Here is a 17,589-nt window from a genome sequence, read left to right on the forward strand (position 1 = left end):
GTCGCCTATCTTATATAAACATGTTCTTGAAGGCCACACACACACGGCCATGGACCCAGTGGTGTCACCGACACGCAGCGCGGCGAGACACTCACTGCCAACGCAGCAGCAGCAGCAGCAATCAGCCGGCATCGCCACCAGATTATTTGTTTAAAAAATAGTTCCCTTAATGAGTTGTGAGTGTGCGATTACGTTCAAACGTTATGATTTTTTTTACTTAAACCCCCAACCGCTCCACCGCACACTGCGGAAGTAAGATCGCGAGTGGCACAATGTGTGGCTCTCTCTCGCTCACTTGCGTGGCCGTCGGGCTCTGCAGGGGAAGTGACCCCACGACATTTACTCGTTGACCCCGACAGCACTTTCCAGCCTCCGACATTCGATGGTGACCTTTCGCACCGGTTCCAGATAACATCGATCCCGCGGTTTCACCGGCTCCAGTCCCCGCACCACCACCCACCATCACCGCCACTCACCATCACCGCCACCCAACCCCTCAATATCACCACCCACCACTACCACCACCCACCGCTACCACCACCCACCGCTACCACCCATCACCCACCATCACCACCCACCACTACCACCACCCATCACCCACTATTACCACCCACCGTCACCACCCACACACACGTGTTCCGTGTGTGTGTGTGTACACGTGCTCCATGCGTGTGTACACGTGTTTTCCCAGTGCGTGTGTACACGTGTTCCGTGTGTGCATGTGTGTGTGTACACGTGCTCCATGCATGTGTACACGTGTTTTCCCACTGCGTGTACACGTGTTCCGTGCGTGCGTACACGTATTTTCCCAGTACGTGTCCCGTGTGTACGTGTACACGTGTGTGCGTGTGTACACGTGTTTTCCCGGTGCGTGTGTACACGTGTTCCGTGCGTGCGTGCACACTGGGTATTCCGCGTGACGCAGACAGCGTTCGTGACGTGTTTAAGAATGGTCGCGCGGCGTGGGGGCGAGCGAGCTTGCAGCTTTTGTGTGCAGAGTAAAGAGGTGGATGTGGGGACATATCATAACACTGGATTTATACAGCAGCAGCAGCAGCAGCAGGAGGAATCTGATGAGCTACAAAGCTCTTGTTCGCAGATGTCCAGTAGGGGCACGGGGCCAGAACGTTGTTTGGTAAACCCCCACATTGTAATCCCCCCATTGAGGATTACAATCTGAGGGGATTACAACGTGAGGAGGATTACAACGTGAGGGGGATTACAACGTGAGGGGGATTACAACGTGAGGGGGATTACAATGTAATGAGGATTACAATGTGAAGAGGGTTACAATCTGAGGGGGATTACAATGTGAGGGGGATTACAATGTAATGAGGATTACAATATGAAGAGGATTACAATGTGAGGGAGATTACAATATGAGGATTACAATGTAAGGAGGATTACAATGTCAGGGGGATTACAATGTGAGGGGAATTACAATGTGAGGAGGATTACATTGTGATGAGGATTACAATGTAAGGAGGATTACAATGTAAGGAGGATTACAATGTAATGAGGATTACAATGTGATGAGGATTACATTGTGATGAGGATTACAATGTGAGGGGATTACAATGTGAGGGGGATTACAATGTAACCCGTTCCAACGGCGAGAAACACGCGGGGAGGATGCTGCGCACGCGCACGGGTTTCCGTGACGCATCCAAACCGACGCGCGTTCGCACCACCCCCCCCCCCCCCCCCCCCCGGAGCAAATTAATTAACAGCAATAATGATGATTGTTGTTAATTAATGACGGTAGCGCCAGGCACACGGGAGGCTGAGTGCGAGCGTCGAGTCCCAAGTAAGCGACGGAGCTCCACGTGGCCGGCTCCGGCAAGCCGAAGATAAGAACGACGACCCAGTTGGGATGATCCACACACAGTGACAATCATCGCCCTGCTACTGGCAGCAGACTCGTGCACAGGGACAGCCCCCGCTGGGGGTGCCCCTCGGCCAGACCCCACAGTGACAACCATCGCCCTGCTACTGGCAGCAGCAGCAGCAGATGAGACTCCATCGTGGTCTCATGAGTTCTCACCACGTGGTCTAACAACATAAACTAGAAACGCTCTCTCTGTCTCTCTCTCTCTCGACATCATCATTATTATTATTCGCATTTCGTGAATGTTTTCTTTTACAAACCAAAAAAACCCCACCACCAAACTATTCTTCAAGTTTCGCACGCCCAGGTGACCCAGATTAAACAGTGTGGAACACACCCAGATTCCACATGTTGACTATTCAACTCTGTAAGTATCACATTGTGACTATTCAGCGAATCGCCATTGTCCAAGTGTTCGGAGTCGATTCAAACTTTAACCAATCGCGGATACTTTGATTCTATCCCTGCGCATGGTGTTGGGGGTCCTCCTCCTCCTGCTGCTACTGGACACGATGAGAGCGAGAGACAGAGAGTGTCCACCCCTCCTCCTCCTCCTCTAACAACTCTAAAGATCTTGTTAACACGCTTCTGTTCACTCAACTTTTAGCTCATTCAGCAAACGTCGTCAAGCATGTATTGTATCACGTTGCTGTGTATCCGTTTCCCGTGTGTGGATGTTTCACACGGCAGCGTCTTCTCTTCCTGCTGTGTCTTGTTAAAGTCGCTTAATCAATAATAATAATAATAGTATTACTACTATTAATCACGTCCCTCTTGTATTGGATCATCGTTACAAGAGTCAACGCGACCCCCCACCCACCCCCACCGCTCCGCCACCCACCCACCCCCACCGCTCCCCACCGCTCCCCACCCACCCACCCCACCGCTCCCCACCCGACCACCCCACCGCTCCCCACCCGACCACCCCACCGCTCCCCACCCGACCACCCCACCGCTCCCCACCCACCCCACCGCTCCCCACCCACCCCACCGCTCCCCACCCACCCACCCCACCGCTCCCCACCCACCCCACCGCTCCCCACCCACCCCACCGCTCCCCACCCACCCCACCGCTCCCCACCCACCCACCCCACCGCTCCCCACCCACCCCACCCCACCCCACCCCACCGCTCCCCACCCACCCACCCCACCGCTCCCCACCCACCCCACCCCACCGCTCCCCACCCAGCCACCCCACCGCTCCCCACCCAGCCACCCCACCGCTCCCCACCCAGCCACCCCACCGCTCCCCACCCACCCCACCCCACCGCTCCCCACCCAGCCACCCCACCGCTCCCCACCCAGCCACCCCACCGCTCCCCACCCACCCCACCGCTCCCCACCGCTCCCCACCCACCCCACCCCACCGCTCCCCACCCACCCCACCCCACCGCTCCCCACCCACCCCACCCCACCGCTCCCCACCCACCCCACCCCACCGCTCCCCACCCACCCCACCGCTCCCCACCCACCCCACCGCTCCCCACCCACCCCACCCCACCGCTCCCCACCCACCCCACCCCACCGCTCCCCACCCACCCCACCCCACCGCTCCCCACCCACCCACCTCACCGCTCCCCACCCACCCCACCGCTCCCCACCCACCCCACCGCTCCCCACCCACCCCACCCACCCCACTGCTCCCCCCCGCTCCCCACCCACCCACCGCACCGCTCCCCACCCACCCATCCCACCGCTCCCCACCCACCCACCCATCCCACCGCTCCTCACCCACCCACCCACCTCACCGCTCCCCACCCACCCACCCCACCGCTCTCCACCCACCCACCCCACCGCTCCCCACCCACCCACCCCACCGCTCCCCACCCACCCACCCCACCGCTCCCCACCCACCCACCCATCCCACCGCTCCCCACCCACCCACCCACCTCACCGCTCCCCACCCACCCACCCCACCGCTCCCCACCCGACCACCCCACCGCTCCCCACCCGACCACCCCACCGCTCCCCACCCGACCACCCCACCGCTCCCCACCCGACCACCCCACCGCTCCCCACCCGACCACCCCACCGCTCCCCACCCGACCACCCCACCGTTCCCCACCCGACCACCCCACCGCTCCCCACCCGACCACCCCACCGCTCCCCACCCACCCACCCCACCGCTCCCCACCCGACCACCCCACCGCTCCCCACCCGACCACCCCACCGCTCCCCACCCACCCACCCCACCGCTCCCCACCCACCCACCCATCCCACCGCTCCCCACCCACCCACCCATCCCACCGCTCCCCACCCACCCACCCATCCCACCGCTCCTCACCCACCCACCCACCTCACCGCTCCCCACCCACCCACCCCACCGCTCCCCACCCGACCACCCCACCGCTCCCCACCCGACCACCCCACCGCTCCCCACCCGACCACCCCACCGCTCCCCACCATCCCACCCCACCGCTCTCCACCCACCCACCCCACCGCTCCCCACCCCACCCCACCGCTCCCCACCCCACCCCACCGCTCCCCACCCACCCCACCGCTCCCCACCCACCCACCCCACCGCTCCCCACCCACCCCACCGCTCCCCACCCACCCACCTCACCGCTCCCCACCCACCCCACCGGCGTAAAAGGAAGCGCTCGCATTGACATTGTGACGTAAGCACGGGGGTGACGTCTGTGCCAATCGACCCTGCACCCCCCCCCCCACACATGGGGGCTATTGGCTCGAGAATGGCCCGGCCGATGTCATAATTACTACCACGCGTGGACACCAACAATCAGAAGGTTTAATCATATCCTGGGGGAATCCGATGAGCTATGAAGCTCTTCCCTATTGGGGCGGCTGAGGCGTGCCCCTAGAAGGGGCGGTGGGGGGGGGTGATGGGGGGGGTGATGGGGGGGGGGTGATGGGGGGGGGGCATTCCCGGCCGCCTTCGTCTCAATCCGAGTGACGTCACCGCCACTATCGCCACCACCACCATCATCATCATCGTCGTCGCTGCTATAATCAGCACCACTATCATCCTTGTCAGCAGCAGCACCATGACCACCACCTTTACCATCACCACAACTGCAAGACCCCATGAGTCTTACTTTAGGCTGAGTCTACCTAAAGGAGTGTAGCACGGGACAGGCTCACGTTGCTTGCCGTGTGTGTGTGTGTGTCTGTGTGTGTGTGTCTGTGTGTGTGTCTGTGTGTCTGTGTGTCTGTGTGTGTGTCTGTGTGTGTGTGTGTCTGTGTGTGTGTGTGTGTCTGTGTGTGTGTGTGTGTCTGTGTGTGTGTGTGTGTCTGTGTGTGTGTGTCTGTGTGTGTGTGTGTCTGTGTGTGTGTGTGTCTGTGTGTGCGTGTGTCTGTGTGTGCGTGTGTCTGTGTGTGTGTGTGTCTGTGTGTGTGTGTGTCTGTGTGTGTGTGTGTCTGTGTGTGTGTGTCTGTGTGTGTCTGTGTGTGTGTGTGTCTGTGTCTGTGTGTGTGTGTGTCTGTGTGTGTGTGTGTCTGTGTGTGTGTGTGTCTGTGTGTGTCTGTGTGTGTGTGTCTGTGTGTGTGTGTCTGTGTGTGTGTGTGTCTGTGTGTGTGTGTGTCTGTGTGTGTGTGTCTGTGTGTGTGTGTGTCTGTGTGTGTGTGTGTCTGTGTGTGTGTGTGTCTGTGTGTGTGTCTGTGTGTGTGTGTCTGTGTGTGTGTCTGTGTGTCTGTGTGTGTGTGTGTCTGTGTGTGTAATACAATGGGGAGTGGTAGTGTAGCAGTTAGCACGCTGTGCCACGAACCCGGTGACCCGAGTTCGATTCCCGCTCCTGGCAAACACCGGTGGCGATTATCTTAACCGGTCTTGGTAACCGGTGCGGTGTGTAAACATCACCACTAGGGAAACAAAGGCGGTCGGGCGTGGTGTTGGCCCCACGCCCCCCCTCGTGTGCTGCGCAGGCCTTCACAGGTGCTGCGCCGGCCTTCACAGGTGCTACTCGCGAAAAGCGCCTGCCTCTACAGCCTGTCGAGGCTACAGGGGGGATCTCCGGTGGTAGTGGCGATGGTGGTGATGAGGAGGATGATGGTGGTGATAAGAGATTAGAATGATGACCATGGGAATGACGATGGCAAAGTTTGTGATTGTTAGAGATGATTATGATGATGATTATCATCGTCACGTGTTGCAGACGCTGCGATATTGTTCACAAAGCGCCGATGGTTTTCACTGAACGGCGGGCGGCGAATATCGGAGTTGGCAGTGGCCCACTGGGGTCCCCAGAGTTTTGGGATTCTGTGCTCTGGAGGGGTCCCCCAGAGAGTCCCCTCTGAGTGGAGGCCCTTCCCATCGCAGCGGCGGCGTGAGCGAGCTATTGCAGGGCTGCGCCTTTGTAAAATAAGCAGTGCAGTCGCTTCCTGCTCCTCAACGAGCCACGCCGAGGCAGTGGTGCTCGTCACGCTGCTTCCAGCCCTGCAGGGCACGTGGTGGGAATTCTCCGTCACTGTGGCGGGCACGAGTCTATCCATGAGACGAATCCACCGTTTACTTCGCCAGGAAAAGTGGAACTTATTTAATCGACCCCGGAGGAAGGAAGGGATGATGGGCTGGTGTCACAACCCCCAACTCGGAGTTGAGAGGGCGACTGTCTGATTTGCGAGCAGCTCCAAGGGTCCAAAGTTCAAGGTTCAACGCCACAGCCACCACCTGGCATCTTCTTCTCAGCCTTTTGTTTACGATCACAAGGAGCGCTGCGAGCAGGAGGCGACGACCGACGGTGATGATGACGACGAGCAGGAGGACGAGCAGCATCGGTTCGCACCCCGAGACCCACGGCAGAAGCGCCGCTTCACGGAAACTGCGAACAAACCATGGACCGCCACTGCCACCTCCAAAGATTAGGATCCCCCGTGTAGCCTGAACAGATTGTTAGGGCGTGGTGCTGCCGTTGACACACACACGGGCACACACACGTGTAGAAATACACACACACACGTGGAGAAACACACACACACACCTGTGTAGTATACATATACACACTCTCGCACATCCTGTAATCTGTATACACAAAGGCAAAGATCCCCCGTATAGCCTTGAACAGTCTTTTGGGGCAAGTGCTGTTAGCGAGTGGTGCCTATGAAGGCCGCCACGGTACACGAGGGGGTGGGTGGCCAGCACCACGCCCGGCCGCCTTTGTCTCCCCAGTGGTGATGTTTACTACACAAACGCACCAGGTACTCATTTGAGGCCGAGTCGACCTAGGGGAGGCCCATGACCAGTTCGAATAATCGTCACCGGCGTTGGTGGCCGCGAGCGGTAATCGAACTCGAGGTGGCTGGGTTCGTAGCGCGGCGCTAACCGCTGCGCCACCGCTCCCCACGCCACCACCTCCCTCGTGTGCCGAGACGTGAATCACGGCCCGCGTCTGAGACGGGACGAGTCGAGGGCGAGGGAGGGATGTAGCTGCCCGTGTCTGTGGCGAACGCCGACACGCACACGCAGTCACGCACACGCAGTCACGCACACGCAGTCACGCACACGCAGTCACGCACACGCAGTCACGCACACGCAGTCACGCACACGCAGTCACGCACACGCCGACACGCACACGCAGTCACGCACACGCAGTCACGCACACGCCGACACGCACACGCAGTCACGCACACGCAGTCACGCACACGCAGTCACGCACACGCAGTCACGCACACGCAGTCACGCATACCTTTCACGTGACGGACAAACACCCACAAGTGCACCAAAGTGCTTCCCCGTCCAATAATCCACCCGTGCTCGCACGGAAATAAACGCCGACCGCGGAGCGCGATATCTAAATTGTATATATTTTGTTTTGCGGCGCTGCGAGGTGTAACCTCCGTTGGCGTTGGCTGCAGGAAGCCACAGACCCACGCGAATTCATTTTTTAGTGAAACCACCACCGCCCCCGTCCGCCCGGCCAAAAACTGAATGGGCGAAAGCTCGTGGAACGGAGCGGCCCAAATGAGGCGGGCTTCAACAAAAAAAGCGCCGCGCGGTTCTTCCACTTGTGCCGACCCTTATATGGCGATGGGAGAAGCACACTCCAGAAATGCGGCTGAATTATCTGAGGCAGCACATGGACCCAGGAGGGCCCCCCCCACCACCCCCCACCACCCGCCCAGCACCTTATCAGGGCAAGCCACGCTCACCCGGCCCGTGTCACCACAGGTGGAACAAAAAATGTGAAAGCGGCCTTCGAGGCGATGTCAGGCTGGCACGTTACGGAACACCCGTGGTTGATGACTTGCTGCTCATGTCGCCACGCACGCACACGCACGCACACGCACGCACACGCACGCACACGCACGCACACGCACGCACACGCACGCACACGCACGCACACGCACGCACACGCACGCACACGCACGCACACGCGTGCCGCAATAGGCTCGCATGTGCTGCTGTAACACACACGTGTGTGTTACATATGTACACAGATCAGAGATAAGCGCGCACACACGTCCCGTAATATGCTCACGTGCGCTGCCATAATTCACACAGACACGCACGTGTATTATACAGTCTCGCACATCCTGTCACTACATGCATACGAATAAAGACACAGATCTCCTCTAAAACCTTGAACAGACTTTTTAGGGCAAGTGCTGTTAGCAGGCATACACACGCAAAGACACACTCATACAGACAGACACACTCACATCCTGTTATCCGTTTACAGACACTGGCTCGCTCTAATAAAAGACAAAGATCCCCCGTGTAGCCTTAACAGACTGTTGGGGCAAGTGCTTTTAGCGATCACCTAAGAAGGCCGGCACGGCACACGAAGGGGTGTGGCTGTCCAACACCACGCCCGGCCGCCTTTGTCTTCCTCGCTACCCTCCGTCTCCCCACGCACACACGAAAAAAAGACAAAGATGCCCCGTATAGCCTCAACAAACTGTGGTGGCAAGTGCTGTGAGCGAGCACCTAAGAAGGCCGGCACGGCACACGAGGGGGGGGTGGCCAGCACCACGCTCATCCGCTGTTGCCTCCCTAGTGGCGATGTTTAGACATCGCACCAGGTAGTCATTTGAGGCCGAGTCGACCTAGGGGAGGCCCAGTACCGGTTCAGATCATTATCATCACTGATGTTGGCCGTGAGCGGGAATGGAAATCGGGTCGCCAGGTTCTTAGCGCGGCGTAGCGCAAACCGCTACACCACCGCTCCCCACACACACAGGCACCATGTCACACCCCCACGCACACCCACACACACCCACACACACAGGCACCATGTCACACACCCACGCACACCCACACACACACCCACACCCACACAGGCACCATGTCACACACCCACGCACACCCACACACACACCCACACCCACACCCACACAGGCACCATGTCACACACCCACACACACCCACACACACACCCACACACACACAGGCACCATGTCACACACCCACACACACCCACACACACCCACACACACACCCACACACACACAGGCACCATGTCACACACCCACGCACACCCACACACACACCCACACACACACAGGCACCATGTCACACACCCACACACACCCACACACACCCACACACACACCCACACACACACAGGCACCATGTCACACACCCACGCACACCCACACACACACCCACACACACACAGGCACCATGTCACACACCCACACACACCCACACACACCCACACACACACCCACACACACACAGGCACCATGTCACACACCCACGCACACCCACACACACACCCACACACACACAGGCACCATGTCACACACCCACACACACCCACACACACACAGGCACCATGTCACACACCCACGCACACCCACACACACACCCACACACACACAGGCACCATGTCACACACGCACACACACCCACACACACCCACACACACACCCACACACACACAGGCACCATGTCACACACCCACACACACCCACACACACCCACACACACACCCACACACACACAGGCACCATGTCACACACCCACGCACACCCACACACACACCCACACACACACAGGCACCATGTCACACACCCACACACACCCACACACACACAGGCACCATGTCACACACCCACGCACACCCACACACACACCCACACACACACAGGCACCATGTCACACACGCACACCCACACACACAGCGCTGGCTGCTTCCGCGGGCACGTGTGGGAGTTGCGCAGACTCCAAGAAGTTCCCACTTCGCGCTTTTCACGCGGAACATTGCTATTTTTGGTCACGGCGGTGCGCGGAAGCGGCCCGCTTTTGGAAAAAATCCGACTTCTCCGAGCGGGCTCCGAGCATGAGCCGCGAAGCGGAGACCCCACGGCGGCGGTAGGAATGGCGGGCGGCGGGCGCGTTGGTCACGCCGGGAGAGCGTCGCCGGAGAACTCCGTCGCAGAGAGGGTCCTGCCGCTCCAGGGGAGGGGAACGTGACCCCCCCCCCAAGGGGTGGCACGCGCCCGCCATGAGGATCCGTTCGCCCAGCAGCGGGACGGCCGTGGCCGACGGCGACTACGGCGGCGGAAAGGGTGCCCGGAGAAAACCCTCCACGCACGAGGGGACGACGCTGGAAGGCTGACCGCACGGACGGGTTTACGCGCCCACTTGCCGGGCTGCAATCTCTGTGGGTCACGTGCGCAGTGACCCACAGAGATTGAGAGCAGCAAGTGGGCAGAGCGAGCGGGAGAACCTGTGCAAACTCCACACGGGAGCCTAACCCAGGGCCCTCGTCGCTGCGGGCGTTACCACCGTGCCGCCACTGCCATGCCGTGTGATGTTGTTGTTGTTGACGTTATTATCACGCTTGGTTACCCAGGAGAGCCCCATCGTGGTCAAGAAGGTGCTGGCAAGCTTCTCAGCGAAGGGGCTGATGCTGCTCCTGCTGCTGCGATCCCAATTGAGAGATCTGTAGGGGGAGGCGCCCCGGTCTGGAGTCGAACCCAGAGCCCTTATTTAAACGAAACTATGAACTTTATTTTATTTTACCAGGTAAGGCCCACTTTAGCGACACAGCTCTTTTTCAGAAGCGACCTGGCCACAAATGACAGCCCAACGAAGTGGCTTATCCTCATTGTGTGGAAATGTATAGCAGCCACACACTCTAAAAGTGTGATGTCGATTCTAAATGTGGAGGGGAAAACCCGGAGGACCTGGAGAAAAATCCACACGTCCACGGGCAGAGAGAGAGAGAGAAACACGCAAACTCCACATGCACAGCAGCAGGCGTCGGGGGTCGGGATTGACCCCACGACCTCCTGTGTACCAGGCGAGGAAGTTAACATGTCTCCACTGTCGCCACCCTACCGCCCGATTCGTGACTTGACCATCCACACACTGACACCGACCCGTCCGTTCCGCGACACGCGTGTGCCGCGACACGCGTGTGCCGCGACACGCGTGTGCCGCGACACGCGTGTGCCGCGACACGCGTGTGCCGCGACACGCGTGTGCCGCGACACGCGTGTGCCGTGTCAGCGTGCGTGCCGTGTGTACACCGCGCTGTATCGGACATCACGACGGCGCGCACACGTACTGCTCCACTTCCCCACCAAACAAGTCGGCTCTGCCGCTCCCATGGACACAGCATCATCTCGTCACCGTGGCAACTGCTGGCGGTCGCATAGCAACCGTGCGCCCTATCGGCAAAGCTTGTAGCATCACGAACTGCATCATCATCATCATCATCACCCTGATCGTCGTCGTGATTACCATCATCAACATTATCAGCAGCAGAATTAAATATCATCAATAAAATATGTTTTTATCATCACCAGCACCAGCAGATACTATCTTTTATCATGCTATTCATCAGCAGCAGCGATGTCGCCCATGTCATAAATGTAATAATCATCAGCAGCAGCAACAGCATCACCACCATCATCATCGCTAGCACTTAGTAACCTGAATGTTTACGAGTTGCTTCGACTGGTATTGGCGGAAATTCCACATTCCTGTGGCGGGCGTCAGAATAGGCAGACATCAACCGCTGTGTTGCCTTCCCACACAATGGCATCACCGTACACCGCACGTGATTAACATGCACGGCCGTAACCGTTAACCCATGCTGGTAACGAGGCAATGGTAACGAGGCAATGGCCAAGGTAACAAGGTCCTAGAGATGGCGTCATGGTAACGACAACAGCGTCATGGTTACTGTGGCTGAGTAACGTGGTAACGCCCATGCTACGTACGTTCAATTTCTTTTGCACCGTGCGTAGCCAATCGAGGGTACGCGGTGACAAGCTAAGCAGGGTTTGGCTTGGATAGCGCTTGGATCGGAGACCACAAACCCTACCTCTCACAAAGACAAAGATCCCCCGTGTAGCCGTAAAAGACTGTTGGGCAAGTGCTTTTAGCGAGCGGCTATGAAGGCCGGCAAGGCGCACAATGGGGTGGGTGGGCAACACCACGCCCGACCGCCTTTGTCTCCCCAGTGACGATGTTTACACACCGCACCAGCTACTCATTTGAGGCTGAGTCGACCTAGGGGAGGCCCAGGACCGGTTCAGATAATCGTCACTGGTGTTGGCCGTGAGCGGGAATCGAACTCGGGCCGCCAGGTTCGTAGCACAGCTCGCTAACCACTACACCACCGCTCCCTTCCCCATGTAGTACACACATCACTACCCAGAGTGACACACACATCACTACCCAGTGTGACACACACATCACTACCCAGAGTGACACACACATCACTACCCAGAGTGACACACGCGGTCAAATAACCCTCACGATGGTAACGCGGTACTGTACATAGGAGGCTGAAATGGTGAACATGGGAAGACGGCGTGACCATGGTGACCATGGTATGACCATGGTATGACCATGGTGAACATGGCCATGGTGACCATGGGAACAGGTTGACATCGTTTCAGGGTCACGGGGTAACAACGGTGGCGGCAGGACGCTGCCCCCATGCCGTGCTTACCAAGTCGCTCCGCGAGCAACGTGGCAACCACGGCAACGTGGCAACCACGGCAACCACGGCAACGTGGCAACCACGGCAACCACGGCAACGTGGCAACCACGGCAACGTGGCAACCACGGCAACGTGGCAACCACGGCAACCACGGCAACGTGGCAACCACGGCAACGTGGCAACCACGGCAACCACGGCAACGCGGCGGCACGGTAAGGAGGTCGCCGTGGCAACGCGGCGCGAGGTTGCCAGGGCGACGGGCTCACCTTGCGCTGCTGCTTCTCCCAGGCGGGGTCGAGCAGCAGGTCGCGGTCCCACGCGTCCTCGTGCTGCTGCTGCAGCTGCAGCAGGGAGCCGTCCCCCCCCTCCTCCTCCTCCATCGCCGCCCCTCCTCCTCCTCCCCCCCCGTGGCTGTTCACGTGCTGCTGCTGCTGCTGCTCCATGTCAGGCTCGATCCACTGCTAGGCTCACAAGCACACGGGTGGTGGGTAAAGCGGCGTGGTGGTACTACAAAGTTCTGAAGAGAAAAGGAATGTAACTGCGTTTCGATGTGTTCACCATCTGCACCACAACTGAGGAGCTCACCAAACACTACACGGCCGATAAATCAGTCTGGTACCTGTCGGCTAGATATGCGTTAGTCAATGTTAGTCGTGTTAATGTTGGTAGTGTCAATAATGTTGGTCGTGTTAATGTTCGTAGTGTTACGATATATCGCTGCTGTGTGTGTGTGATGATGTTGTTGGATGTTGTACAGTATTGGTGATTGTATGAGTGTCAGTACAGCTTTAGTGTGCCAATGCAGCCGTGTCAGTGTGTGTGTCAGTGTGTGTGTCAGTGTGTGTGTCAGTGTGTGTGTCAGTGTGTGTGTGTCAGTGTGTGTGTGTGTCAGTGTGTGTGTGTCAGTGTGTGTGTGTGTCAGTGTTGTGTGTCAGTGCTGTGTGTGTGTCAGTGTTGTGTGTCAGTGCTGTGTGTGTGTCAGTGTTGTGTGTCAGTGCTGTGTGTGTGTCAGTGTTGTGTGTCAGTGCTGTGTGTGTGTCAGTGTTGTGTGTCAGTGCTGTGTGTGTGTCAGTGTTGTGTGTCAGTGCTGTGTGTGTGTCAGTGTTGTGTGTCAGTGCTGTGTGTGTGTCAGTGTGTGTGTGTCAGTGCTGTGTGTGTGTCAGTGTTGTGTGTCAGTGCTGTGTGTGTGTCAGTGTGTGTGTGTCAGTGCTGTGTGTGTGTCAGTGTTGTGTGTCAGTGCTGTGTGTCAGTGCTGTGTGTGTGTCAGTGTGTGTGTGTCAGTGCTGTGTGTGTGTCAGTGTTGTGTGTCAGTGCTGTGTGTGTGTCAGTGTTGTGTGTCAGTGCTGTGTGTGTGTCAGTGTTGTGTGTCAGTGCTGTGTGTGTGTCAGTGTTGTGTGTCAGTGCTGTGTGTGTGTCAGTGTTGTGTGTCAGTGCTGTGTGTGTGTCAGTGTGTGTGTCAGTGTGTGTGTCAGTACTGTGTGTGTGTCAGTGTGTGTGTGTCAGTGTGTGTGTCAGTGCTGTGTGTGTGTCAGTGTGTGTGTCAGTGTGTGTGTGTCGATGCCGCTGCCTGTACCTGCCATGTAAACTGCGCTCTGCCGGTGTCATCGCTACGCGTCGTGCCACTCAACCGCGTGCCACTCAACCGCGTGCCACTCATCCGCGTGCCAATGCGTCCGTGGTTACCTGCGTGTCGCTGCTGCTGCTGCTGCTCTTGCAGTGCCACTGCTCTCTTGCCCTCGCTCTCTGCTCGCTCCCCACGCTCTCTGCTCCTCTCTCCCCACGATCTCTCTCTCTCCGCTCTCTCTCTCTGCTGCTCTCTCCGCTCTCTCTGCTCCTCGCGTCTCCCTCCACGCGGGTTCGCCTCGGGAGCCCAAAAATCGCCGCGCACGCCGCCCCCCGGGGCGCGCCACCAGCCAATCAGAGCCGAGGCCGCGCCCACGGACGGCGCCTGATTGGCCGCAGCTTTGGCCAATCGCCTGCCTCAGAGCTCTCCCTCCCGAGGCCTCGCGATTGGCTCTGAGAGCGCGGCGAGGAGCTCTCTCGCCCAATCGCGAGCGGGCTTCGCTTGTCGCGCGCCGATTGGCTGCGGAGGAACCAATGTGCGATAAATAGCCTCCGAGCACGTGTTAAGCCAGAGCGCCTTCAAGCCCCAATTGGCTGCGGCTCGCCAATCAGGAGAAACCGCCCTTCTTTTAGAAGCTTCCTATTGGCTAAACGTGGGAGCGGAGAGGTACTAAGGACAATGGATCACTCAGGAGGAGGAACAACAACAGCGACATCGCCCTCTCTTGGCAGACTGACACCCAACTTGCGTGCGGTGTCATCAGCTTGTGTTGAACAAGGGGTCAGTTGCCGTCAGGGGTGCCCCTGTGGGGGAGAAAACGAAAACTGCAGTCCAGCTCGGCACTGGAATGATTGAGATGAGACGTAAGGTGATCTGAGATGGAGGAAGCCCGTGAAGGACGCTGCTGGGCAGTTGGAGGCAGCAGCCCTCCAAAAACAACGAGAGGAGCACCGGGTGGCTGAAACGCAGCAAGTTGGCACAGTAGGGGGCACAGCTGGTGCCTCTGCCATTCATCTCAGTCAACCCCTGGGTCTGTCCCGTGACCTCCTGTCAGCCAGCCTTCGACACTTCACGTGGCCTCAAATTGCACCTGGCCTGGCATCGGCGCCGTGGTGACGTCCCCGTGACGTAGTGGCGAATGGCGGGTATTGGTGCGCTGAGATGATGCGGCAGGCCTAGACCTCCACGCGCACTCCTCCTTGAACACGCGGGGCAGGCAGGCAGGCAGGCCGCAGAGACAAGGCTCGCACATTCCTGGGAGGCTGAACCGGGGGGTGGGGAGCGCAGTGATCTGGCAGCCCCTCGCTCCGTCACTCTCCTCCCACTTTAACAGAGTCATGCCCACTCAGTCGCTAGCACCGCCCACTCAGAGAGTGGCCTCAATCACTCTCATGCTGGCCCCACCCGTTACTCAGGTAGCCCCCACTCACTACTCAGGTAGCCCACTCACTACTCAGGTAGCCCCCACTCACTACTCAGGTAGCCCCACCCACTCACTACTCAGGTAGCCCCCACTCACTACTCAGGTAGCCCCCACTCACCACTCAGGTAGCCCCCACTCACCCGTTACTCAGGTAGCCCCACCCACTCACTACTCAGGTAGCCCCCACTCACCACTCAGGTAGCCCCCACTCACCACTCAGGTAGCCCCCACTCACCCGTTACTCAGGTAGCCCCACCCACTCACTACTCAGGTAGCCCCCACTCACTACTCAGGTAGCCCCCACTCACCACTCAGGTAGCCCCCACTCACTACTCAGGTAGCCCCCACTCACTACTCAGGTAGCCCCACCCACTCACTACTCAGGTAGCCCCCACTCACCACTCAGGTAGCCCCCACTCACTACTCAGGTAGCCCCCACTCACTACTCAGGTAGCCCCACCCACTCACTACTCAGGTAGCCCCACCCACTACTCAGGTAGCCCGACTCACTACTCAGGTAGCCCCACCCACTCACTACTCAGGTAGCCCCACCCACTACTCAGGTAGCCCCCACTCACTACTCAGGTAGCCCCCACTCACTACTCAGGTAGCCCCACCCACTCACTACTCAGGTAGCCCCCACTCACTACTCAGGTAGCCCCACCCACTCACTACTCAGGTAGCCCCACCCACTCACTACTCAGGTAGCCCCACCCACTCACTACTCAGGTAGCCCCCACTCACTACTCAGGTAGCCCCACCCACTCACTACTCAGGTAGCCCCCACTCACTACTCAGGTAGCCCACTCACTACTCAGGTAGCCCCACCCACTCACTACTCAGGTAGCCCCCACTCACTACTCAGGTAGCCCACTCACTACTCAGGTAGCCCCACCCACTCACTACTCAGGTAGCCCTACTCACTACTCAGGTAGCCCCCACTCACTACTCAGGTAGCCCCACCCACTCACCACTCAGGTAGCCCTACTCACTACTCAGGTAGCCCTACTCACTACTCAGGTAGCCCCCACTCACTACTCAGGTAGCCCCACCCACTACTCAGGTAGCCCTACTCACTACTCAGGTAGCCCCACCCACTACTCAGGTAGCCCCCACTCACTACTCAGGTAGCCCCACCCACTCACTACTCAGGTAGCCCCCACTCACTACTCAGGTAGCCCCCACTCACTACTCAGGTAGCCCCACCCACTCACTACTCAGGTAGCCCCACCCACTCACTACTCAGGTAGCCCCCACTCACTACTCAGGTAGCCCCACCCACTCACTACTCAGGTAGCCCCACCCACTCACTACTCAGGTAGCCCCCACTCACTACTCAGGTAGCCCCACCCACTCACTACTCAGGTAGCCCCACCCACTCACTACTCAGGTAGCCCTACTCACTACTCAGGTAGCCCCACCCACTACTCAGGTAGCCCCCACTCACTACTCAGGTAGCCCCCACTCACTACTCAGGTAGCCCTACTCACTACTCAGGTAGCCCCCACTCACTACTCAGGTAGCCCCCACTCACTACTCAGGTAGCCCCACCCACTCACTACTCAGGTAGCCCTACTCACTACTCAGGTAGCCCCCACTCACTACTCAGGTAGCCCCCACTCACTACTCAGGTAGCCCCCACTCACTACTCAGGTAGCCCCCACTCACTACTCAGGTAGCCCCCACTCACTACTCAGATAGCCCCCACTCACTACTCAGGTAGCCCCACCCACTCACTACTCAGGTAGCCCCCACTCACTACTCAGGTAGCCCCCACTCACTACTCAGGTAGCCCCACCCACTCACTACTCAGGTAGCCCCCACTCACTACTCAGGTAGCCCACTCACCACTCAG

At 58.7% G+C, this 17,589-nt stretch overlaps 1 protein-coding gene across 2 annotated transcripts in view; it reads right to left on the reverse strand.

Moving 5' to 3' along the window:
- LOC144949037 (alpha-actinin-1-like) overlaps positions 1-14,597 on the reverse strand; it is a 57,853-nt gene extending 43,256 nt beyond the window's left edge. The window contains exons 1-2 of one of the 2 annotated variants that reach the window (XM_078878829.1): positions 14,431-14,597; positions 13,014-13,208 (exon numbers count right to left, since the gene is read on the reverse strand). In XM_078878829.1, coding sequence (XP_078734955.1) covers positions 13,014-13,190 — 177 coding nt within the window. In that variant the 5' untranslated portion in view covers positions 13,191-13,208; positions 14,431-14,597. The remainder of the gene's footprint in view (positions 1-13,013; positions 13,209-14,430) is intronic. The other variant, XM_078878830.1, reaches the window with a different exon arrangement.
- Positions 14,598-17,589: the final 2,992 nt, after the last annotated feature.

The sequence above is a fragment of the Lampetra fluviatilis genome, chromosome 52, assembly GCF_964198595.1.
Source record: "Lampetra fluviatilis chromosome 52, kcLamFluv1.1, whole genome shotgun sequence".
Taxonomy (NCBI): Eukaryota; Metazoa; Chordata; class Hyperoartia; order Petromyzontiformes; family Petromyzontidae; genus Lampetra; species Lampetra fluviatilis.